The sequence below is a fragment of the Arvicanthis niloticus genome, chromosome 19 (assembly GCF_011762505.2).
Source record: "Arvicanthis niloticus isolate mArvNil1 chromosome 19, mArvNil1.pat.X, whole genome shotgun sequence".
Taxonomy (NCBI): Eukaryota; Metazoa; Chordata; class Mammalia; order Rodentia; family Muridae; genus Arvicanthis; species Arvicanthis niloticus.
This window is the reverse complement of record NC_047676.1, coordinates 14103487-14128222: the sequence shown is the minus strand read 5'-3', so window position 1 is coordinate 14128222 and position 24736 is coordinate 14103487. Positions and strand designations below refer to the sequence as shown.

The window sequence follows — 24736 nt, the reverse complement described above, 5'->3', positions numbered from 1 at the left end:
AGTTACTTAAGCATAATCCAAAGTAACACCCAAAGGGCTAAGTTTGCCTGTGCGTTTCCTCACACTTAGGATGTCTACTAGCAATGACTGGGACCAGGAAAAGCGCGGGCAGATGCTGAACGCATGGACTGGAGTTCTGTGTGTTCACGAGGGCAAACAGTAGAGTTCACCTCTCCTATTCTGTCTCAACAGGAAGAACCTTCTCCATTTTCTAGTAAAAGTGCAAGAATACCTTCTGATACAAGAGTTAAAGCTACAGAACCATAGTTTCTAATACACACACACACACACACAGAGAGAGAGAGAGAGAGAGAGAGAGAGAGAGAGAGAGAGAGAGAGAGAGAGGAGGCTTCAAAAGCCCAGTCATTCCCAGTTAGCTCTCTTTCTCTGCCTTCTGCTTGTAGATGAAAATGCAAACTCCCAGCCACTGCTACAGTATCCTGCCTGCCTGCGTGCCTATAACCATGCTCCCTGCCATGATGGTCATGAACTCTAACCATCTGGGAGCACGAGCCCCAAATTAAATGCTTTCTTTTATAAGCTGTCTTGGTCATACTGTATTATGACAGCAATAGGAAAGTAACTAAGACTACAACCTTGGCAATTAATCCTTAGCACTTGGGTCTTCTTGAAACAGGCTCTCACAGGCCTGGAACTTGCCAATTTGGCTGGAGTGGTAACTGGAGTCCCAGGAGCCTCCTCTCTCCCCAGTGCTAGAATTACAAACATATGCCATCAAGCCTGGCTTTTATCTGGCTTCTGAGATGGAGCTAGGTTCCAAGTAACTGACCCAGACATCTTCCCAGCCCCCTTTGTGACACATCTAATGCCATGTTTCTTTAACCTCATCATGCCCAAGAAGGTACATAAAGAAACATCCTCCTAGCCAGATAGCTCAGGTATGGTGATTTCTTTTTTTTTCCCTAAAAGCAACTGGGAAAAGTAATAAATATTCTAAAGGTTATTTTTCAGTTCCTCCTCTAAATCCTGTATGGGGACTCTTAGGATGACAGGTATATCTTATAGGAAAAAAATTTATTTACAACTAGCTTTAATTTCATCAGGAGGAGAAATGTGATCATTTATATTGGCACTATAGCAAACCTTAATGATAAATTGGTTCTTGATCCTGAGAGTTTCGACAGGGAAATTTTATAGCTACAAAAAAAAAAGAACATTTGCATATATATTTATTTTTTATGTTCACTGAAAACATTGGGAGATTAAAGGTGACAAATAATTCAGAACTTATAATGAAGACACTCTCACAGAGACACTCTGAAATGTTTCTGCAAGCCTTTATTGCTTTCTCTCCAGGAAGCCTGTCAGAAACCAGTAATATATATTCCTTAGCTATTCACATTACGTAAGTTGTGCTTCTTTTGTATACAATCCTCGGGATGCAGCAGGCCCCAATCACCTCTGTACAATTATCACAGAAGCCCCTAAAGCCTCCCCAGGCAGGGTTCACAAGCTGCAGTATCATTTTGGTGCTAACAAAACCCAACTCATCTGGACCAGACCTCGGCTCATATTTTTCAATCTTAAAGTAAACTAGTCTATCAGTACAGTAATTTAATTAAATTAAATTTTACTTTTCCTATCTTGAAAAAATAAAGGCCAATCTCAAAGAACATTTTTGGGAAAAAATTAATTAACTATAACCTTTTTCTTTAAGACATGTGGACCTCCGTATGAAATTGGCTAAAAGTGTCAAAACTTAATTGTTGAAAAATGATTATGAATCTGAACAGGGCATCTTTCTTCTGGGTCTCATATTCCCTGACCAGTAAAGTGATGATATTAAAAGTTTGCCCAGTCTTGGCATGGGAGGGGGGGAGTATGAATGTTGATTGCACTATATAAAATGCTATTTAGGATACAAGTGTAACACTATAAAGTTCTATGTGCATGTGATCACAAATGTACGACCATTTTTCTCCCTTAAAAATTGAATTGACAGCTGGACAGTGGTGGTGCATGCCTTTAATCCCAGCACTTGGGAGGCAGAGACAGTGAATTTCTGTGTTCGAGGTCAGCCTGGTCTACAGAATGAGTTCCAGGACAGCCAGAGCTATACAGAGAAACCCTGTCTCAAAAGAAAAAAAAAAATTGGATTGACATCCACCTGGGTTGTTATTGTGACGAAATGTCTCTGAATGGGACCAATACTTGTGTCACTTATTAAAACCTAGAAATAAGAAAATCGTCAGTTTAGACTATCAAAAAAAAAAAAAGTTAAAACTTTATGAAACCTGGTCTAAATATTTGCCAAGGAGTAGACTGTTATAGGGATCTCAATTACATTTAGGAGATATTTTTGCACGGTGCGTCAGTTCATGAGTCAGAATGGGACTTCACTGAATACATCATAGATGAAGTCATAACTGTCAGAAAACGCAGGTTTCAGCAGCTTCCCTGGCATGGAGCTATTGGTAGAGCTCCAGTTATTTATAAGGGACAGCTGTGTCCCCTCACATTACTTGTAGTGTGTCCTTCTCCTACCATCCATGGTCCTGCCCGGCAGGATTCACCCTCTGCCAAGGGAAGGGACCTGCCACAGCATGTGTCCTTTCTGTTACGCGCTGGTCATAGCCTTTGAAAACCATCTTAAGTAGAAGGATGGCTAATACAATCCCACAAATTAACATGTCACTCAGCTATGTGTCATGTTATGTGGAAATGTTAAAAAAGGGTATGTAGGAAGAGGTTTGAGGGGTCTTAATTTCTACTATATGCCTGCCCCACCCCAAGAGGCAGTGACTGCTAACCTAATAGAAACAAAAGAAATTCAAAACAAGTACAGAACCTACAGAGCTAAATTGAAACAATTCCCTTTACCCACTCTGTTTCCGATGAGAACCATTTAAATATATAAGGTCAGTTTTCAGTAACCTCAGAGGAACAAAGAAATCCATTTCCTGAATATAAAATACACTTGTAAAAAAAAAAAAAAAAAAGAAAAGAAATAAAATAAAAGTCAACTCTTGTGAATGTAGGAACTATCATTCTATGGCCACTTCCTCTATCATCTCTTCCAGAACTGTCCATAGAGCAGACATTGTGTGCAGAGCCTTGGGGAACACACGATCCATGCAAATGGAGCCCTTCTGTTTTCACAAGCTGCTTCACAGTACGCTAACTCTGAAAGCTTCCCCACATATAGAAGCATATTGTATCGACCAACAACTTCCTCCCAGGAAGTAGCCAGTGGTGAATAGAATCACCTGGGTGGCACAGCAGACACCCTTCCTCCTCGGTGTATCTCATGGCTCTTCCGGTCCTAATCACAGACTCCAGAAACCTCCAAGCAATCTAGAAAACTAGGGACAATCTCATATATAACCAGGGTGATCTTCCCAGGGCAGGGGATGGAGGGTTTGACGGCATCCTGAATTCTATGAAGAGAATAGGAAAAAATCCCTCCCAAAATGATCACATACTACAACACAGGCCTAAGGCTTAACACACAAACACTATTCTCTCCAGTTAATACCTCTGACCTTGCAAGAAACTATCTTCCATTTTGACTCTAAATGAGCTCAGAAGCCTGGGGAATTATTTTCTAAGGGAAAAATATTTAGTTCATTTCTAAATACCCATGGCCTCTCTAATAGACTCAGGAATGATGGAACTGTCTAAGAAATTCTTATCCATTGATTTTTTTTAATGAAAGGATATTATTTCTACATTTACTAAAGTAGAAAAGCTACATCAAAGGACACATTACCATCTGACAGATTCAGAAAAAGGCAGCTCTTTAGGGCTGAGAACGCAACTCAGGTGGTAGAGAATATGGATACGGCCAGACCTGCTGTATGAGGTGGTACATGCTGGTAATCCCAGCACATTGGATTGGAATCAGGCACATTCAAGGCCAGCTTGGGGTGGAGAAGACCGAGCCTAAGACTAAAATGCTTTTTAGAAAGTTTGTGAAGGACAATATTTGGTAAGATTTTGTTGGGCATGTGCAAGCCAAAGATCTTGAAGAACAGTGTGGCTTTTAAAGTCACTGGCCTTGCTTTGAGAATAGGAAGAGTCATGGTGACCTGAAGCACGGTTAGGCCCCAAATCCTCTACTCTCACAAGAAAGTCAACAAATGAGAAAGCCACCAGGAGAGCAGAATGGGAAAGAGCTGCTCATTCTGAGAGAAGCCTAGTCTCTAACCCTCCTGATACTATCTTAGGAGGATGCTCTGCTCCACAGCCAATCCGCTCTTCTGTTTTTACCTTACAAACACACTAAAGTCACAGATTTATCCTAAAGACATTTTCAGATGAACCGGAGCAAAAGCACACAGCAGCAGAGGGTTGAAGCCTTGGCTCCATTTTAAACAAAAGTTAAAGGCCATGGTGTTGGGAGGAGATCCAGTAGGACCTTGCTTTGTGGTCTAGCCACCCTGGCCATTGATACATTGCTTTGGTGAATGGAAATTCTGTGGCTCAGTTTCAGGAGTAAAGAACAGTGAATGTATCCGTTTCAGTGAGGTTCCTCAACCGCTCCCAGTAGTAACCCACTAAAACGCATGGCAGGCCTATTACCTGGACATTCTTCCGGGTTTCATCAAAGGAACTGATACAGGGTTGGGGCATAGCTAAACCGCTAAGTGCACATGCTGACCAAGCATGAGGACCTAAGTTCATATCCCTAGGACCCACCTAGAAAGCTGAGAATGGTTATACATGTGACTGTAATCCCAGGCCAGCTCATCCAGGAGAGAAGGAGGATTTCTAGGGAGTGCTGGGTTCCAGCAAAACTCCAGTGGCAGACTACATCTCAAGGCAATAAGATGAAGAGCGTGGAGTGGTGACGTCTTCCACTGGCCGCTTTGCAGGCACAGGGGCTTGTACACCTGCATAAGAATGTGTGTATACACCAGGTATGTGCAAGTGCTCTCCGTCCTCCCTCCCTCCTTCCTCCCCCCCCCCCCACGACTTTACAAACAAAAGACCTTCAGTCGTTTAACATGTGAGACGTCACAGCCCCCACATCCTGGGACAGTGTCTGATCCACATGGAGGCTACCATGGAACTTGTTTGTGTGGAGTTTCGTGGCGCTGCTGTTTCCACATGGTTTCCCTGCTCTTTGACATAAAACCCGTTCATCGGCATGCCTGCGTGTCGATGAGGGGGAGTGGGAGAACTCTGGATTAAATCAAGCAGTGAGGAGAAGCAACAGGAGCTGTGTTCATTTTAACAAGCCTTCAGGCCTTTGAGAAAGGTCTACATAGTGCTATGTGATAAGGCTCCATCCCAACGGACGTCGACCTGGCAGCACGCAAAACAACACTTGCATGCGGATGTCTTCCCAATCTGTGCTCCGAAGTTTGGGTGCTTGACATGTGGACGAGCATGATATGCAATCACTCCCTTTTCACTCTAGCAAGAGTTTTCTTGCTCCTATTTCCACAGCGTAGGCTACCCAGTTATTTGAGTGAGTGACTGACAGAACCCCTAATCAAAGCACCGCCCCTCTTCAGAAAATGCCCACGTGGGTGCGTGAGGAGGCAAAGCCAGGCCATTAGCTAACATTCACCCTGCAGGTGTACAAGCCCCTGTGCCTGCAAAGTGGCCAGTGGAAGATGTCACCACTCCACCACTCTTCATCACCCAACTCCATTTCTCATCAGCGTGTTTTATATTAATACTCCCCATCGGTGAATACGGCTTTGTGACTTAATAAATCCTGCCAGCATGCATTAACCAGCACACATTAACAGCACATAAACAAGAAAATGGCTTCAAACTCCTCCACATGATCCAAAGGCTAGTATGTACATCTATTATTGTCTATTATTTCTTGGGCTTTCTCTATCTGTGTCTCCTTTCTTTGCACTAATAACATCTAAGCACTTCTTACATAAAAAGCTGCCAAACACTGCAAAGTTCCTATTTTGAAAATGCAAATTTGGATTAGTTAGCCTCCACTTTAACTAGCATCAGCAGAATAGAGTTCTTAAGTGTGAGAGCCAACATTATCATGCAGACGACTTCATATCTGCAGTAAAACCCAATGAGAATATACAGCTGCCTGTTCAGAGACTACAGGGTTATTTCTGGGTTTATTTCAAGATCGTCATGTGGAACACATAAGAAGTAATCTTCTGATTGTGTTTCTATCTTATAATCAGTAGAAAATATATGTATGCCCTGGAAGGATGCTAGGCACCAACCCTCCTTTCTTGACAAAGTTCGGTACATGGCTTCCGTATGATAACTACATCCTTGGACAAGAAATTGTCAACTCCGTTCACTCAGAGCTGCAAAGCTAAGCAGTTTCAGATACCAGAAAACCAACTACTGACATTTTTTTAAAAGATATAAAGTTACAGTGGACTCATGAGTTACATCTGCTTACACATTTATCACATGTTGGACTTAGAACCACTCAGAATGGAAGTATCTAAGCTATTTGTCAAAGCTAGTTAGGACTGGGTGTGGTGGTGTGCGCATACCTATAATTCCTACGCTGGAGCAGCTGAGGCAGGAGGATTGAAAGTTCAAGGACAATCTAGGCCACACAACAAGGATAACTCTTACAAACACTACAAACCACACACATACACACACAAGCTGAAACACGCTAAAAGGGAATCTCCCCTTACCTTAAAGAAAGAATTAACAGAGAATAAAGATGCAAAGGGTGTTTTTAGTAAGTATAAATAGAAGAAAGTATCTAAACTAGTTTGTCAGGCCTACTAGTTTCTATTTGGAAGAAGTGATTGATTCCTTTATTCTAAATGGTCAAAACTTTTATTTTAAAGAGGGAAATGGCGTAAAGACGATGTAGCCCTTGTGTCTGGAGGATTCTTAACAGTACGAGTTCCAGCAGTGATTTGCTGTCAAGTTTCTTCAATGCCTGGTGAGAATCTCCATTATTAAACTCAGTTTGTCACTGTCTGGTTCAGTCACAGCTTTTATTCAGCAATTCTAACATCACTACCATTTAGGGATGGCAATATTCTCCATGGAAAGAGAACCACACGGAGAGTTGTCAACCTTTAAAGTACCATGAGTAGAAATTGAGAAAAAGCATTTTTAAGATAATTTAATTTCTTGTCACCAAAAAAAAAAAAAATGGGCTCAGTATTATGAAAACATATTGGAAGGAATTATTGGGAAAGGAGGGAGGGAGGGGCAAAGAAGGGAAGAGAGAAAAAGACAAAAGGTATATCCCTACATGCAAATGCACACACTCGTGTTTCTATAACCCAAATTTTCCAAACAGTTGACCAAAATAAATTTTGTCTTCAAAAGTTCAGAAATGCACAAGAACACAGAAAGTTTTTCCAGCACAAAGAACAACGGATGGATTTTAAGTGACATCCTTCTTATAACTCACCCATCCCAGGCCAGTCCTACAGAAGTATATTCAGAGTATCTCTAGAGATGAGAGATGAGAGATGAGAGAGAGAGAGAGAGAGAGAGAGAGAGAGAGAGGGAGACGGAGAGGGAGAGGGAGAGGGAGAGGGAGAGGGAGAGGGAGAGGGAGAGAGAGAGAGAGAGAGAGAGAGAAGAGGGGAGGGGAGGGAGAGGGAGGCGGGGGAGGAAGAGGAAGAGGAAAGAGGGGGAGAGGGAGGGAAGAGGGGAAGGGAGAGAGGGAACACTAGCAGTATGCAGAGGAACCTGGGGAAATTAGTATGAACAAAATTCATTCTAGAAATATATACACTCCTCAGAGTGGAGGGGGAGCTTTATTGGAAGCACATAAGTCTAAAACCTGATGGACAGGAAGCAAAATGGAGTGATTACAGTCTAGGGAGACAATGTATATAAACACCATAAGAGTGAAAAATGAGATGACCGTTGGGGTCAGAGGAGCAAGGGACATTTATTGATTGAGTAGAAACATCAGAACTACTTACACACATGACTTATTCTCCCTAAGATAATTTTAGTGGTTGAGCTCTGTATACATTGATATATTAACTGTCCTACAAGGAAGAAATTATTACTAGTCCCCCTTCCCATGAGAAAATTGAGGATTATAGGAGGTAAATAACTCACCCTCAACCAGCAAACAACTAACGGTTTGAAAAAGTCACAACTTGGCTCCCCAGCGCAGCTCCTTAACCAAAGGAAAAGCAGCCTGGAAGGATGGCGCCCTTCCTGAAGGATAAAGTCGCCTTGAAGGATAAATAAGCTTTCAACAGGAAAACCATGAGAAATTGCAAAGTGTTAGCATCCCTGGGAACAAACAGGAAGTGCTCATTGAAAACTACCAGAAAATCCTTTGACACTCATGAAATAGCCAAGGACAGTCTTTTCCCAGGAATGGGAAACTGTGGACCAGAAAGATACAGGTTGCCTAATGAAAAAAAAAAAAAAAATCTAGGTTGCCACACAAGAGTCAAAATATCTCTGTGAAGTCAGATACTACTTTAAGAAAGACAAAAACAGATTATACACGGGGCAGTGGTGGCGCACGCCTTTAATCCCAGCACTGGGGAGGCAGAGGCAGGCGGATTTCTGAGTTTGAGGCCAGTCTGGTCTACAGAGTGAGTTCCAGGACAGCCAGGGTTATATAGAGAAACCCTGTCTCAAAAACAAAACAAAACAAAAAAACAAAAAAAAAAAAAAAAAGCAAAAAAACCAGATTGTAGAGTTTGACCAGGTCAAGCATCTGTGGATTCCTGCCCCCTCCATGACCTTCCTCCTAGGCTGATGGGGGCCACTGGGGAGTTGAAATGCTTGCCTCTTGGGAGGCCCAAACAACATGTGAGCAGCTTGTAAGGGACTCCTGTCAGTCAACACCAAGAGTCTGGGCAGAGTGACTCCAGGAATCCAAAGCATTGGCAAGGCTGATTTCTCTATGGGGATCTGGTAGGAAAGAAAATATGCACGGGAATGGGGGATGAGGCAAAAAGTAAAAAGCAAAAACAAACAAACAAACAAACAAACAAACAAAAACAGAGCAGAAAAGTGAAAGGTATTCATGGAAAAAGGTTCTAGAACATCTAACCTAAGCTTGGTAAAGACAGACTTGCTATTCAGAAGAGGAAGAGAAGTATATCTAATTCTAAAGGTTATTCTCTCGCTCAACACTACCCTCTTCCAGATGAGTGTGGTGAAATATGAAATATAACAAGCAAAAAGCTTCTTCATAAGGTCTCTGAGTAGTAGTGTTGGCTCATAAGTCAACAGAGAGAAGGAGGGAGAGAGAGGGAGGGAGGGAGGGAAGGAGGGAGGGGAGGAGTGGAGGGAAGAGTAGAGGAGGGAAGGGGAGGGGAGGGGGTAAGAGGAGGGGAGGGGAGAGGAGAGGAGGGAAGGGAAGGGGAGAAGAGGGGAGGGAGAGAGGAGAGGAGGGAAGGGAAGGGGAGAAGAGGGGAGGGGAGAGGAGGGGAAGAGAGGGGAGAGGAGAGGAGGGGAAAGGGCACAGCATGCATACAGAGGAACCTGGGGAAATTAGTATGAACAAGATTCATTCTAGAAATATACATTTCTCAGAGTGGGGGAAGGAGGTCTACTGGAGGCACATGAGTCTAAAACCTGGCGGACAGGAAGCAGTAAGCCTTCAGAAGTTCTAGGTTTTCATTTAGCCACTTGTCTCTCCTCTTTGGCTCCTTCACATTCCACACAGGACTTGTTAAGTACTGGGGGCAAACGGCGGCCATTTCACCCGCTGCAAGTCTGCACAACCGACCTAGTGACCGGTCCACTTGGGGAGGGATCTTAGTGTGACACAGTAGGCCACGTAGCAGTAAACAGACTCTTGGTATTCCCCCTGGTTTCTTGGGCTTCGAAGATACAGAGGCACCAAGCAAGAATTGATGTATATATTCTCAACCAGGACCAAAAGGGCCTCTACTCATTTGAACCCCTATTCTCCTTTATTACAGAACCTGATTTGGGCCTAGACAAACTTCCTCTGTAGTCATTTCATTACTCAGTCCCTTTATATTCTGTTATACTGTGTTGAAAGTTTTAGCAGTCAAATGGACCTGAGTAATGACCTAAAGCTTTCCTTCAATATTTATTCAAATATATCTGATGTCTGTAGAGCAAAGGTTTTGTTTTGTGTTTGTCTTATGGTAGTTACTGTCAATGGCAGCTTGATAAATACTGTACACAGGAACATGAGACTCTGGCTATAAAATTCTAAGATGAAAAGAATCAATACAACGATGTTTACAGACTAAATTCTGTAAATCCTTCCCTCACCATAGCGGTAGAAAAAAAACAAAAAAACAAAAAAAAAAAAACAAGTGTGCTAAGCTACACTTGAGATTTCCATTCCAGTAAACGAAACACGACTTAAGTTCCATGGCAGCAAACTGCCACCGTGATCCACAGAGACATTAACAATAAGCGTACAGACGGCCTACAAACAATAATGTCCTGAGTTTCCCACTTTGAGTAACTGTGAGCACAACAGACAGGTCACTTTTCAAACTGTACCTCCTCTAACTGATCCTACAAGTCTTGCCCATTAAAGCCTGAACTGATTATTGTGTTGTTGCCATGAACCCGACAGGTGAGGCTTCTCTTTTGAACACAAAGGTTGCCTGGCTGCTGACATTATACAAAGCCCCTCGTAACACATCCTGCCACGGGCAGCAAGCACTCTCAGCACTCATGAATTATGCATTTTCATCCACCGTCCGATTTGCTTTTAGAGTCCATCATGGCCAGTCTGGCTGTTATTTATTTGCACTTAATGGGTGGTCCTTTCCAAAGCACTAGCAGCTGCGGCATCCTCACACAGGATTCTCCATGAATCACCTGCCCTTTCCAGTCAATACGGTAAGTGAACCACAACCAACTACCTCAGGAAATGCAAGCTGCTGAGATCATTTCTAAGCCACATTTCCCCTTCCAAAGACTCGGGAAAGCAATACACGTCTTATACCACAACTGATTTAGAACTCTCAAAGAGAACCCAAAATAAAGTGGGGGGGGGGGAGAAATAACTGATAGCATCTGGGGTATTTTTGCTCTTTATTAGTGGACAAGACAGGGTGCGATGGGCTTCCAGCCATGACAGTTTCTCTTACTTGTAGCTGCCTGACAAAGAAAGAAGGTCGGCAGACACTAGGAATAGCTACAACTTATTTCCAGTCATGCCTAACCCCAAATATAAAAAGATGAGTCACCCATTTTATGACTGCCTAAACTTGCAATAGGTTTTCATTTTAATGTATCCTTTTCTTCTCCGATCAACAACTATAGAACGTCCAGCCTTAAAACCATCTTTCTAGTTGTATTTACTATCACAGAGAACAAACAAACAAACAAACAAACCAACAGAACAAACAAATGAAAACATTCTAGAATTCTTTATACCTTCCCTTAATTAAACAGAGAATGTGCTTTTCCTTGGTGTCTTGCGTAACACAAAGCAGTTCTCAATGAATGTCTCCTAAGTTAATAAAGGAATGAAAAAGTCACTAGGCTGACAGTATGTGGTAAATCCGCAAGGCAGAGTTCAGACAACACAGTACAACATCAGGGCCCTGGTCGTCGGGTTTCTCCTGACAGTTGATTTCTCTTTCAGTGAACACATTCTCCTCCACAGTTTCACCTTCTTCAAGTCTGAGCCTCCGAGCTACCTAACGAGACACCACTCAAGGAAGAAATGATCTGGCGTGCTGTGTGATTTCAACAGAAATGACAATATTGCTTCTCCCCCAGGAAATCCTGAGAGATCCTTTCGTCTTGAGCACAGCACATATTTGATAACAAGGACCACGTTCTGAGTGGATGAATGGGAATGAATTCTAACCTGAATTCGATATAACTTTGAGCAGCCCCTTCAGACTCTCTTGCTTTGCCACCACATCACCATCAAGTGTCCAACAACACTAAGACTGGCGTATACCACAAACATGGAAGAGCTTGTAAAAACAAAGTGGGAGTGGTGGCATCACGGGGATTTCTCAGTAGAGTAACTGGCCTGGACTAGCTCCTAAGAATCTATTTCTTCATCAGTATACCATAGAGAAACCTAGCACATGGGCAAGAGGACACACTGAACAGCTCACACGTGAAGTGTAAGAGGCCTAAGATTTTTGTATTGACTCTACTTCCTCAAGTGTGAAAAGAGAACTAGTAAGATTGCTGGTGCCATAAAGAAAATTAAAAATAAATAAGGAAAATAGAAAGCCAGGAAACCTAGCCTTGTCTAAGCTGGAAATGATGAGGTTACATACAACATAGGGGTCTTGGTCCCACTGAGATATCACTGGCTCGCAGGACATACTGCCTATACAGCCTCTGAGTTCTTCTGGCAGGCAGAGAGCTACACATTAGAGTCCAAAACCTCTCTAGCAGCCAACCCCCCATCCCCCACTCACCTCTGCTGCTCTCTTGCCAAACTCCTCAGTGAGCGCCATAGAGAGAACAAGATGTGGCAGCCTTGGCTAAGCAATGCCCCTGACAACAGTGCAGAGAAACCCCAGCATGCATGCGCCAGGACTTAGGCAGGCTCTTGCCCACCCCCAGCCCCCAGCAACTTTGTCCTTAATCATGGAGAACACAGGACAGGTGCTATTTCTTTTGAATGTTCTCTCATTACATAAGGCAAGGCTTTGGTTGTTCAAGATTTGCAGCCTATGCTATGAGACAATACTGTTGTCAGAGGCATCCACTTTATGTAATTAGAGTTCATGTTTCAGAAAACGGGTTTTTCTCTTTGGGTTCAAATAGAACCTTAATGGCTTGAACTCTGACCCAGTATACTCAGTAGAGAAAAAAACAAAACAAAACAAAACAAAACAAAAAAGGCTTGTGAGGTTTGACATCAGCAGATCTCAATGACCTATAGGGTTTGGAACAGGAAAGTCAGCCTCTGCAAAGCCAAGCTTGCCTGAAGAAGAGAGGGTCAGTAGGTCACTATTGTATTCTCTGCAGGATAGGGAATGAAATCAGTAGGTCTCCACTCCATTTTGTTCACACTCTCCTACCTAAAACAAAGTCTCTGCTTTATATACATGTAACAGAGTCAACCTGAAACTCAAGTTACCCTGAAAACCCGGCACGAAATAGCAATCAGACAATCGCCGCATTCACAATGGAGAAACAAGAGAACATTGGCTCAATTATAATAAAATAATCGGCTTCCTTAATGATCCTTAATGATCCTAGGTCAGACACGGCAAAGATGCACAGTCCTCTGTGAATGTTAGGATGCTAAGGGCGGGTAATGTAAATAAATCTTACAATGACGAAAACAAACAGTCCATACCAGTAAAGGATGAATAAAACCCAGAACAGCAAACGGCTGGGTCCAGCAGACTTGGGAAAACACCCCTCCAGGGAACTAGCAAGAGCAGAGATTCCATTTAATGTACCCTCAGAAGACAGTGTGCTTTTCAAACAATCTCCATCTTTCTTACTTCAGGTTAGATGAGGAGGCTGCAGCAAAGGGCATGGAACTAAAACACTGTATTCTCTTCTCAATTCACCTGTTTGAGGTTGAGTAACAGCTTTCAAATTGAACTATTTTTTCACAAGAATATTTTATTTCCATCCAAGGGTGTAAAACCATATATTCAAGCACAACGTTTAAAAAGAACTAACAGAAACCTGTCGTCAACCTTAGCACAGAATCCAGGACAAATCTCAGGCATCTCCATTTCATTCTTACAGCTTTAGAGAAAGTAAGTGAAGAAGATGATCTTAGAGGAGGCCACATGGTTGCCATGATGGCGTTCAGCCTCCTGGGTCCTAAATGCCAACATAACATGGACTCACCACTGCCATGACACTAACTGTTCGGGTTGAATCAGCCACTTTTTACTGCCCAGGGTTGGTTATTGCGATTGCAGTATCAATGGCTAGAACTGCACCTCTTAGCTCTACACCTTGGTCTTCATAAAAATGTGTAATAATAATACATATGTCTAACTAGATGGCTAAAATCCACCTACTGACTTGTTTCAGAAATGATAGAAACATCTTGACTCTGCGCTACACATCCGTTACCCACAGGAAGACAAGATCAACTCTGACTTCTCCTAGACACTTATTGCCTATGTCACAGAAAAACTCTGCCTTTTGAAAGGACCAAAGGGAACATTGCAGATGCCAGCCTAAGAGTTAAAGTCAGGTAAAGCTTCTTAAGCAGTTTTAACAAACCAACTACGGCTTTTGCAAGAACTAGAGTGGAAAAATATATAGTGAAGGTCTCTTCATTCTCCCTGTAAAATTGTGACACGTGGACCAAAACATGAGCTAAGGAACGTGGTAAACAGGAGAAGGTGGAAAGCATGCAGACACCAGACAAAGTAGGAATAATTAAATCTCACATGCCAGCAACAGGTTCATCTGATCAGGCACACATATTTTTTTCTAATAGTTGAATAGACCAGGTTCCTATCCTAGGCACTCAGCCATGTGTCCCACATGTGACACACATCTTGCACCTTTACAACTTCCTATTCTTGTTATAGCACCATGGATGGCGGGATACACATTAAACTTCCTGATTGGCCCAGGACAGCCAATGAAGGTCAGGAGAGTCAACACAGAGAGCAGCCACAGACTGACACAGGGACCAGAGAGTTCATACACCTCTCAGATGTTGAGGTAAGCATAGATACAAGCTCAAAAGGAATACTAATCTATGATTCATATGCCTGCTTTAAGGGGGAAAACCCTAGCAAACCTCTTATAGAATTAAGTGGGTAGAATGTTTTACTGTGTCATTAACATGAGGCAAGGGGACCTAAAATAGATTTGGTTGAACCAAATCCCTTAGAACCGAACTCCCAACTCTTTGTGATCCAGAACGTGTCCCTCACACCTCTCCACACAAAGGATCTCCTCTACAAAACAACTCAGCTTCCTCACCTCAAAACCCATGGCTCAAACACTCAAATATAATAAATGTGGACTTTCTGTTTGACTTTGTTACATGTGGATACAGCAGAGACTGTTTCGGGTAAAAGGATATAAACAAGAATTGGCTGAAGACCTACTGCGTGTACATCAAGAGCTGATTTCCTTCCCTTCCCTACAGACGATCTACTTGAAGGTTCTGTTCAGGTATTTTGGAAATGGATTTAAGGACACTGCTGCTTACAATATATTATTACAAAAAGCAGGGGCAGGAAGACCAAGTCTGCATCTTCAGTGAAGCGAAACAACTAAGGAGGAGCAGATGGTAAAGTGAAATCACCCAAGACCATGCCTAAGCCAGGGAGCATCTACAGAGATAGTGATCAGAACCAGAATGTTACTTCCTTTGGCGCCAACTGAATCAGGCTGTCCCGTGTGATAGGTACCGAAACAAAGATATCCAGTGTTGGTGGCACTAAAGATCTGCTCCCTTCATTTGGCAAGCTCCAGTTTCATCGATTTTCCCACAATAACAGAATTTGTTCTTTACGGCTGAATAACATTGTATGGTGTGTGTGCGTGTGTGTGCCTGTGTGTGTGTGTGTGCGCGCGCGCGCAAATGTCCATTAAGTTATATTTGATTGCATAGCTTGGAACAGTACTGTCAAAAACATGGAGGTAGAAGTATCTTTGTGGTATGTTGCCTTAGAGTCCTTTTGGTATATTTTCATATGTAGTAAGAATAAAATCACATGATGATTATAGTTTTAATTTATTATTATTGATTGTGTATGTGCTGTGAATTCAGGTAGTGTGTGTGTGTGCACCATGTCTTCTGAGGGTACATTAAATAAAATCCTCCTCCTGAATGTACCCTAGAGGTGTTTCCCTGAATCTGCTAAACCCAGCCATTTGGTGTTGTTATTTGTCCTTTACTGGTACGGACTGTCTGCTTTCAGTACCATAAGATTTATTGTGAGAGAACACTGTTCAGGGATCAGTTCTCTCCTCTCACTGGTCCTGAAGTTGAACCGACAGGCCTGTGTGGTGAGCATGCTTAGCGACTAGGCCATATTTCCAGCCCTGCTTTTTTCAGGAACCTCCACATGGATTTCCATGCTGGCAGGACTTCTTTACACTTTAGTGTTCTCTCAATAGTGAACAGGTGCTGGGACCGCGCACCCTCACCTGGGGTGGCTGTTTGCTTGGTTAATCACATATATCAAAGGGAGAAGTTAAAGGAGGCCAGTGCAGATGACAAGAACCACATTTTCTCTCCTATGTGGAATATAAATGATACATATGAACTATTAAGATCAAGAACAGGAGAAGGTTCTCTGAGTGAGCAAGGCACAGGGTATTGCTGGCCAGCTGGCAATGACATTTGGTTACTATATATGATAATCTCCAAAAGCTTTGTAAAAAGAGAAAACATTCACTCTCTCCATTGTTTTTCGTCAACCCCCTGATATTTCACACAATCCTTATAAGCCTCTGGATTGGAACCAAGTGTGACTTACACTAAACCTCTAGGGGTTCTGCGCCAGAGTTCGACCTTTGTGATGGTATACACTTGGGAGCTCCATTTTTATATAAAACTGCAATCAGAACTCACTAGATACAAACAACTCACTCACCAACCTACCTCATTGTATTTTTGCACCCAGGCTGACTCTATCTAACTGTAGCTTGGAAGCTGCACTTCCAAAATCATCATTATCGTCATTTCCATATCATCAAAATCGTCATTTCCAGCAGAACTGTTGTATGTTCTGTAGACAAAAGGGACACCAACGGCAGACAGATAAGCCACCATCACCAGGCACACAGTTGTTACATGAGTGTCCTACACTCTTGTAATGCATACAGCCTTTAATGGGGAAAGTAATTTGAAAAACGGGAGAGCATAAAGTACAGTTGTTTTAACCGAAACCTGCTTTTTTCAATTACAAATAAATGTAAATTAATTGCTAAAAAAAAGAATAGAGGAACTGCTTATGGTTCTTTTAAAAATGAAGCGTGCTCATTTTTCATAGCCAGCACTCATTTCCATATAGGATATTAAACACCGAGCTTGCTCGTTTCTTTGAGAGAGAAAAAAATTTCCTCCTCAAGATTTGTCTAGCTCAAAATGCTAAATACTCTCAAGTACGGTGCAAACAAAGATTTCCAATTAGAATACATTGTTGGAGTGCCTGAATGCAAATTCCGTTTATAGTGTTTTTCTCAAGTAGCGGATACATCTTTACATGATACAAATACAAAGCACCATATGTGGTAATTAACTCTGAAGGATTCTCATGTTCCATAAACCCTCCTGCACGAGTTAGTCATCGCCTCGATACTGGTGGATAAAATGCACATAATTTACATAATACCTGTGAGACGTCAAACCTGCCCTCGACCTTGTAAGCGCATGGACACTGGGGGGACCCAGATATGTGATCAAAGTGATTTTGCCTTCTCGGTTTGTTAATCAACTGAATTTGAAGGGAAGTTTTGAAAACTCTGGGTTATTTAGAGATGTGGGGAGAAGTTTGGTTACTCGGTTCTCTCAAAAGCACGCAGGAGAAATCAAAACGCTGAAAGGAGCATTTAACTTCACAGTGCAACTGTTCTCTGCAAGGCATGATATTCATTTGTGAACAGTACCATTGTAAAGACCAAGAATTTTCAAAAAAAAAAAAAAAAAAATTGTAGCTAAGTCCTCTGGATCCTGTAAATGAAGAACAATGGCTGATTTTCAACTTTGTCAGGTGATTTTACTTGTAGGATTAAAGCTGAGAAATCCAGAACTTAACCCCTTCTTCAAGAGCCGCAATCAGCAAATTGGGCTGTCTCTGCTCATCCACAGAAATGAGGTCCCTCCCCCCAAAACTCATGCGTGGCCATTCACAAACACTGCCTGTTGCTCCCTCACATCCCAAGAGCGAAGCGGAACAACTATAATAGACACTGTGTAGCCAGAAGTCTAAAATAGTTCCCGTCTGGCCCTTTAAGTTTGCTAAGCCTGGTGTGGTGACAGCGGTGACATTAGTCATCCCAGCTCTCAGGAGGCTGAGACAGGAAGATCACAAGTTTGAGGCCAGCCTGGGCTACATATGCAGACTTCGGACGGCAGGAAAGTAACGGAAATGGAGAAGGAGGGCTTGCTGAACTGCATGTCAATCTTAGGTGACCAGATGGGAATCCTTGATTCACGTTTATTAGAGGCTGTAAATATGAATCGGATATTTGTTCGCTTTCAACAGGATTATTATCACTGAGAAGGAATGACACATGGAGATGCATGCAGCCTGGGAAAGAAGAGAGTTGGGGGAGGAGGTTGACGGGGGTGGGGGTGGGGGGATAGTGGCTTTCTTGTTTGATTGATTGATTATAACCCAGACTTCGTGACAGCCAAGAGACAGAGACTGTGACAGAAGCACAGCGCTTACAGGTCCGACACTCTGGCTAGCCATAGGGGATGGCAATGCCTTTATCTGAGAGGTTATATATAAAATTTAAGGTGAGAGATTTAAATGTTCCCCCCTTGAGCAGAGAACATGGTCATGTGAGGCCCTCGTGGTCATATAGTGCCTGACCCTCTCCAAAGTTAAGATGCTCACCTCTGTGATGGTTCCATGATGTCAAAGAATCATCCAATGGTAAAAGGAAAAGAACTACTGTTCTCTGCATACCGTGAATTTCTCCCGACTGCTCTTCTCCATCATTAAGTCTAGCCTGGGCTCTTGTCCATCATTAAGCCTAGCCTGGGCTCTTGTCCATCATTAAGCCTAGCCTGGGCTCTTGTCCATCATTAAGCCTAGCCTGGGCTCTTGTCCATCATTAAGCCTAGCCTGGGCTCTTCTCCATCATTAAGCCTAGCCTGGGCTCTTGTCCATCATTAAGCCTAGCCAGGGCTCTTGTCCATCATTAAGCCTAGCCTGGGCTCTTGTCCATCATTAAGCCTAGCCTGGGCTCTTGTCCATCATTAAGCCTAGCCTGGGCTCTTGTCCATCATTAAGCCTAGCCTAGGCTCTTGTCCATCATTAAGCCTAGCCTGGGCTCTTGTCCATCATTAAGCCTAGCCAGGGCTCTTGTCCATCATTAAGCCTAGCCTGGGCTCTTCTCCTTCATTAGGCCTAGCCTGGGCTCTTCTCCATCATTAGGCCTAGCCTGGGCTCTTCTCCTTCATTAGGCCTAGCCTGGGCTCTTCTCCATCATTAGGCCTAGCCTGGGCTCTTCTCCATCATTAGGCCTAGCCTGGGCTCTTCTCCAACATTAAGCCTAGCCAGGGCTCTTCTCCAACATTAAGCCTAGCCTGGGCTCTTCTCCATCATTAGGCCTAGCCTGGACTCTTCTCTCCTATCCATGGCTGCCTCCAAATGTTCCTGGGAGCATCACCTTGGGCCCCACTAATGTCTTGATCTTGTTAAGACATCTGTGTCTCCAGAGCCTCTGGGATGCTGTGATTTCCAGGCCACCAACTGCCACGCCCAGGCTTCACATTCAGGCTCAATGGTAAACCTGATGGGTAGCTCTCAAAATCCTCTCACACGGAGTTTCCCCAAGTTAACTGTGGGCTACCCTTCTCATCTGCCTGAGCCTATTCTCTCTCTCTCTCTCGTATTCAAATCTAAGAGATGAGAGCAATCAAGTGCTTCACTACCAGGTGTTGGGGATCCACCATCAGCACCGCTAGCCTTGCATGCAATCGCGCGTGCTCGAGTGTGTCCCTTTCATTTAGAAGTTGGTGCGACTCCATCACAAGATACCAAAGAAACAAGCCAGGTGTGGTGGCACACACTTGTCATGGCAGCAGTTGGGAGGTGGAGGCAGGAAGGTCAGGAGTGCATGTTTAACACTGAGAATTCAGGAGAGCTAGTCTTCCAAGACCAAAAGGAAAGAGAAACAGAAGAAGACATATTGTTTATTCACTCCACTGAATCCCACAACTCCTTCTTTCTCTTAATGTTTTCCTTTTGATCCCACTTTGACTGAGTGAAACAGAAAACCTGCAAGCAGTAACTCCATCTGCTCTTTCAAACTCTTCAGTAGCTAGTGACATCCACCCAGACATTGCTTGCCCCACAGATCAGGATGTAACCGTCAGCCCCAAAGCCTGAGAGAGGAGTGGGAGATGGTACCCTCTGCTCACTACATTGATGAAAAAAGAAGAGGACAAAGGGCTTCAACGATGCTGACATTCACGGTACCCCACACAGACTCACCCCACCAAGAGAAGAGTGGATGCCACACCAGCAGCAGAGATGGCATCCACATGGGCAGGTAAGAATGTCTGAGCTCACGGAGCGTGCTAGAAAGTGAGACCTCAAGTCAGTAAATAACGCCCCCCCCCCCAAAAAAAAAAAACGACAGCGATGAAGACCTCCAGATTTTAATTAGTGCTCGTCTGCAGTAATAGGTAAGCCAATTAGTTTTACAACTCCGCATATTTCCAATTTTGCAAATTACATTTAATTTAGGATGTGAGCATATGTTCATGCTTAATAAGATTTTGATCGAGGCCTCCCTGAGGAGATGATAGAGTCCATAGAACAAGGAACATGAAGGGAGGAAGGGAATTCAGAGTTCATGAAATGGGTGCCCTGGTGTGTATTGGCGTTATATATATTTCCTCCCCAGAGCCAGTCACTCTGTGCCGTCTTGTTTAACGTAGGCACACAGAGACATGCTTGTTTTAGGACCTGGTGCTTCTGTGCAGGCAGGAAGTCATTCACATTGTACAGTGGCACATGCTGGCTTCCTGCCTCCTGGCTGTGAAAGAACATTGGTGTCTGAATTTGCTTTTAGTAACGCAACGAGAATGTTCAGTCACATCGGGCCCTCATATAATGGTTACTAAACATCATCACTCCCCACACTGTAGTTGAACTCAAGCTGGAGCAGCTACGTTGTGCTCGTTTTGTATCTCGCTAGCCTCTCTTCAGGTAACAGCATACAGACGGACAGTCCAACATGAAATTAACACCATGATACACTGACACTCAGAGAAACTTCTAGTTATAAAATGTATGAGCTCACACAACAGATAATGGGGGGGGAGGAGGACAGAAAACCTTTCTAAAAAGCAGGATGCTACTCTTTTCATACCAAACGTCTAAGACTAAGGTCAGGATAAAGGGTGCCTCGCAGGATAGGCTCTGGATATAAACTGGGTCCTTTAACTGTAACAGTGGCCAGGAATAAGTAAGGCAAACGGGTTGCTATGGTTACGTCTGAAGTGAGAACTCTGACAACAGGTCTCTACACGAACCCATGTAAGACACAGCCACTGGCTACATGCTAGCCTGGAAACACCTGTCCACAAGATCTGGATGCTCAAGAGCTGAACGACAGTAATAAAAGCAACCGAGAACAAGAGTCTGCTGAGTGCGAGTCTAGGACTCTTAGCCTGGAATACAAGAATTCAGTGTCCCTGACACCCTTCCCCTTGGAAAGGAGGGGGCACTCCTGGACAGAATACAGAAATGCCAACCACTGCTCAAGTCCCCTGCAATACATTCATCCCTGGATTCATATCACAGGAAATCTGAATGGGAAGTCAATTGTGGCCTCAGACATAAGGAGCCAGAGTACTGGACTGACCTTGCTGCATACCCACCAGTGTCACGGTGAAAGAGACCAGGTTCCACAGATCTGACAGTGTGCTGTGCAAGGCTGGCTCAAATGCTGGCCCAGAAACCTAACAGGCCACATCAAAGCTGTTTCCCAACCTCAGATACCTTTTGAAGAGATAGCATCCCTGGTGAGGACTTTAGCTCTGAATCAGTCTCCAAATCTCATGGGACACAGAAAATGGACTCACTGGGTTGTCTGGTGTTGAACCTACTTCTTCATAATTAAATGAAGACAAGGAAACATTTATAGATTCAAACTTCTAAACTAAACAAAGGTTTAACAATTAAAAGAAAATGGCTGACATATGTGAAAATCATGATCTATATAGCCCCGAGGTTGCAGGGCACACTCTCACACACTGACTCTAAGATCCAAAACCTGACACCCAGGGTTCACCACTCCAGATGTTAAGAGTTCAACAAACCGCCGGGCGGTGGTGGCGCACGCCTTTAATCCCAGCACTTGAGAGGCAGAGGCAGGCGGATTTCTGAGTTCGAGGCCAGCCTGGTCTACAGAGTGAGTTCCAGGACAGCCAGGGCTATACAGAGAAACCCTGTCTCGAACCCCCCCCCCCAAAAAAAAACCCAACCCCCCCCCCCCCAAAAAAAAGAAGAGTTCAACAAACCAACACTCAGAAATCCAAACCATCCAGACAAGACTAATCCAAGATTAGATTAAAAACTGGGTGATTCTCAAAGTTTGAAAGAAGTTCACACCAGAGGCTGGGGGAGGCGGCCTGATGGAGTGAGTGCAAGTTCTTCAAAGAGCTTTGACAGAAAGGTTTGGAAAACAGATTTGGAAAGCTGAGGAAAAATGTGGCCAATCCAGATGTTTCCAAGTTGCTATGCCTTTACAAATCTGTGCCTGGTCAGAGGGATGGTTCTTTTAAGCAGTGGTTCTCAACCTGTGGATAGAGACTCCTTTGGGAATTCCATATCAGAAATCCTGCATATCAGATATTTACATTGAGCTTCATAACAGTAACAACGTTATAGTTATGAAGTAGCAACAAGATAATTTTATGGTTGGGGGGGTCACCACAGGAGAAACCACTGAAACTAGCCACAAAGTCTCTGATACTGACTGGTTCTTAACAAAGTTACTGAAGTAGTGCTAATTCCAACAAACCAACATTCAGAAATCCAAACCGTCCACACAAGGCAATCCAAGATTAGATTAAAAATTGGGTGATTCTCAAAGTTCAAAAGAAGCTCACACCACCACTATATCAGCTCTTTTCAGGGTTGTCTCAGCTTCTGCTACCTAGAACCTCTGTCCCTTTCTGGGGTGGTTGCCTGCTAGTCAGGCCTGTCTCTGACATCCTCCAAGGAAGCTGAACTCACACCGTCCAGTTGCAGCCAAACTTCGAGCAGAGAAGCATCCTGAAAATCCTAGAGAAAGAAGGCTCCCTGAAACAAGGAGGAGGATGACAGGATGCTAGCCATGGGACAGCCTACTCTAGTAAATACCTACTACAGAAAATATTCCCTTTCTCGAGTCTCCTGGATATTTCTTTCTCTGTCCCCATATTTTGTGATATTGTGCAGTTTTTTTGTACTTTATGACAACTCCCATTCTTACCTGGACTTTGGAGTTCCACATACGAGTTTTTGGAATCCTGGTACTTCATTTGACACCTGAGTTCTCAAGGAGCAGTAGCCTCTTCTCCACTGCCCCGTCTCCATTTCTCCATGTTTTTTCCTTCCCACACTACAGAAACTTTTACCTTTCTTTGTTTCTCGAGAAAATTAGACAGAGTAAGACCAAGAAAATTCTAGGCTTAGAAGGAAAGAAAAACCTATAATTTTTCTATGGAGAAACTAATGATTTTTAAAGCCCATATATCTTTAAATTTTATTGATCAAGAATCTCAGACTTCCATATATTAACTTGCTGATGTACGACTGCTCTTGAAAACATGGATAGGTCATGTCTCCTGAACATAGATGTACATGTGTGTGGCATCATAATGCTATCATTTATAGTGTATTCTAACAACTAGATAATATTAGCAGACTAGCTCTCCTGAGAAAGCAGTGTCCCCAGGGATAACAGACATGCCGTCTTCACAATGGGGAAGAGCAAAGATTGACTTTACTATTACTTATTTGATGGCCACTATAGGATAAATTTTATAAACTGTAGTGTGTGTGTGTGTGTGTGTGTGTGTGTGTGTGTGTGTTGTCTGCTTCTACTAGCTCCCACTTATGTTCAAATATAAACTTTAAAATCTGACAGCATGTATAAGGGCAGCATGTTTCAGGACAACCCATAGGCCCTTAAAAGCTTTGTCATCCCTGGGATGAGAAATAGGAGATGACTCCCAGAAGTCCTCAAAGCATGTCCAATGTTAGTAACTAACCCTTACAGTAATTAACTGGAAGAACACAGGCTCCTAGAGACTCATCAAAATAGGTGTGTGTGTGTGTGTGTGTGTGTGTGTGTTACATGTGTGCATGCATGTGTGTATGTGTGTGTTCCTCAAGAACAATGTGGTTTCCTGTCTTTTTTTTAATTTTATTTTATTCATGTTTAAAGGTCAGTAAAATTTTTACCTACACATATAAAACAATACAGACAAAATGACACCATTCCAAATCCCGTGTGTAATATAGATCATGCAGAGACACAAATCTAATTTACTGGCATGAGCTAAATTCATTGATTCAAAGACAGACAGACATATACAAGCTGTTGACTATCCACTCACCTCATCCTTCTGTCTCCAGACTTGGGAAATGTGTAAGGTATATATTTCTATCAGAAGCTAATAGAAAGGGTTTTGCTTACATAATCTCACCAAATTGAAATCTATCTCGCAATATGTGAGAACAAAATATAATAGGTAAGAATCTTTAACTCTGTTTCACAGTTTACAGCATAAATATACACAAAGAATTAACTCATTCCGTTCCTCATAGTACTCAGAACTTACTGCATCTCATGAACACTTTGGCAAGGGCTATGGCCTTTTGCATTGGCCGTGGATAAACATCCACTGAAAAACAAGATGTAGAATCTCAAAGGCACTCCCATGGAGACAAACACAAGGTTTGATAACACAGTGCTTACAGAAAACAGAAAAGTGATGGTAAGTCCCATAACCAGGCAGGCTCACCAACCACAGCATCCTCCAGTTGCACAAACAAGAAAGGCAAATTTACCAACAGGATACTTAAAACATGCTACAAGGGCTTTGAAGGAAGCAAAGACCTAAGCTGGAGGAGGGAACAAGGAAGGGGCTGGCAGGGACAGAACACTGTAGGCAGGGGACTGTGTGCCTGGCTTATCTTTACAACAGCATGAAGCAGACATCACAGTGTCAACCTGGAAC

General features: G+C 43.1%; 1 protein-coding gene and 1 long non-coding RNA gene across 6 annotated transcripts in view; one reads left to right on the top strand and one right to left on the bottom strand.

The window, feature by feature from the left end:
• Basp1 (brain abundant membrane attached signal protein 1) overlaps positions 1-24736 on the bottom strand; it is a 51155-nt gene that overhangs the window by 4333 nt on the left and 22086 nt on the right. Inside the window, exon 1 of one of the 4 annotated variants that reach the window (XM_076916404.1) lies at positions 12294-12431. The exons of the other annotated variants lie outside the window; for them this stretch is intronic. Coding sequence (XP_076772519.1) covers positions 12294-12332 — 39 coding nt within the window. The 5' untranslated portion in view covers positions 12333-12431. Of the gene's footprint in view, positions 1-12293; positions 12432-24736 lie in introns of those variants that run through there. 4 annotated transcript variants of the gene reach the window in all.
• Positions 10547-15667, top strand: LOC143435141 (uncharacterized). 2 transcript variants are annotated; one of them, XR_013105150.1, is made up of 3 exons: positions 10547-10743; positions 11495-11990; positions 13882-15667. It is a non-coding gene; the product is annotated as an uncharacterized LOC143435141 (long non-coding RNA). The 2 variants fall into 2 exon arrangements; XR_013105151.1 differs by having other exon boundaries at positions 11495-14047; positions 14391-15667.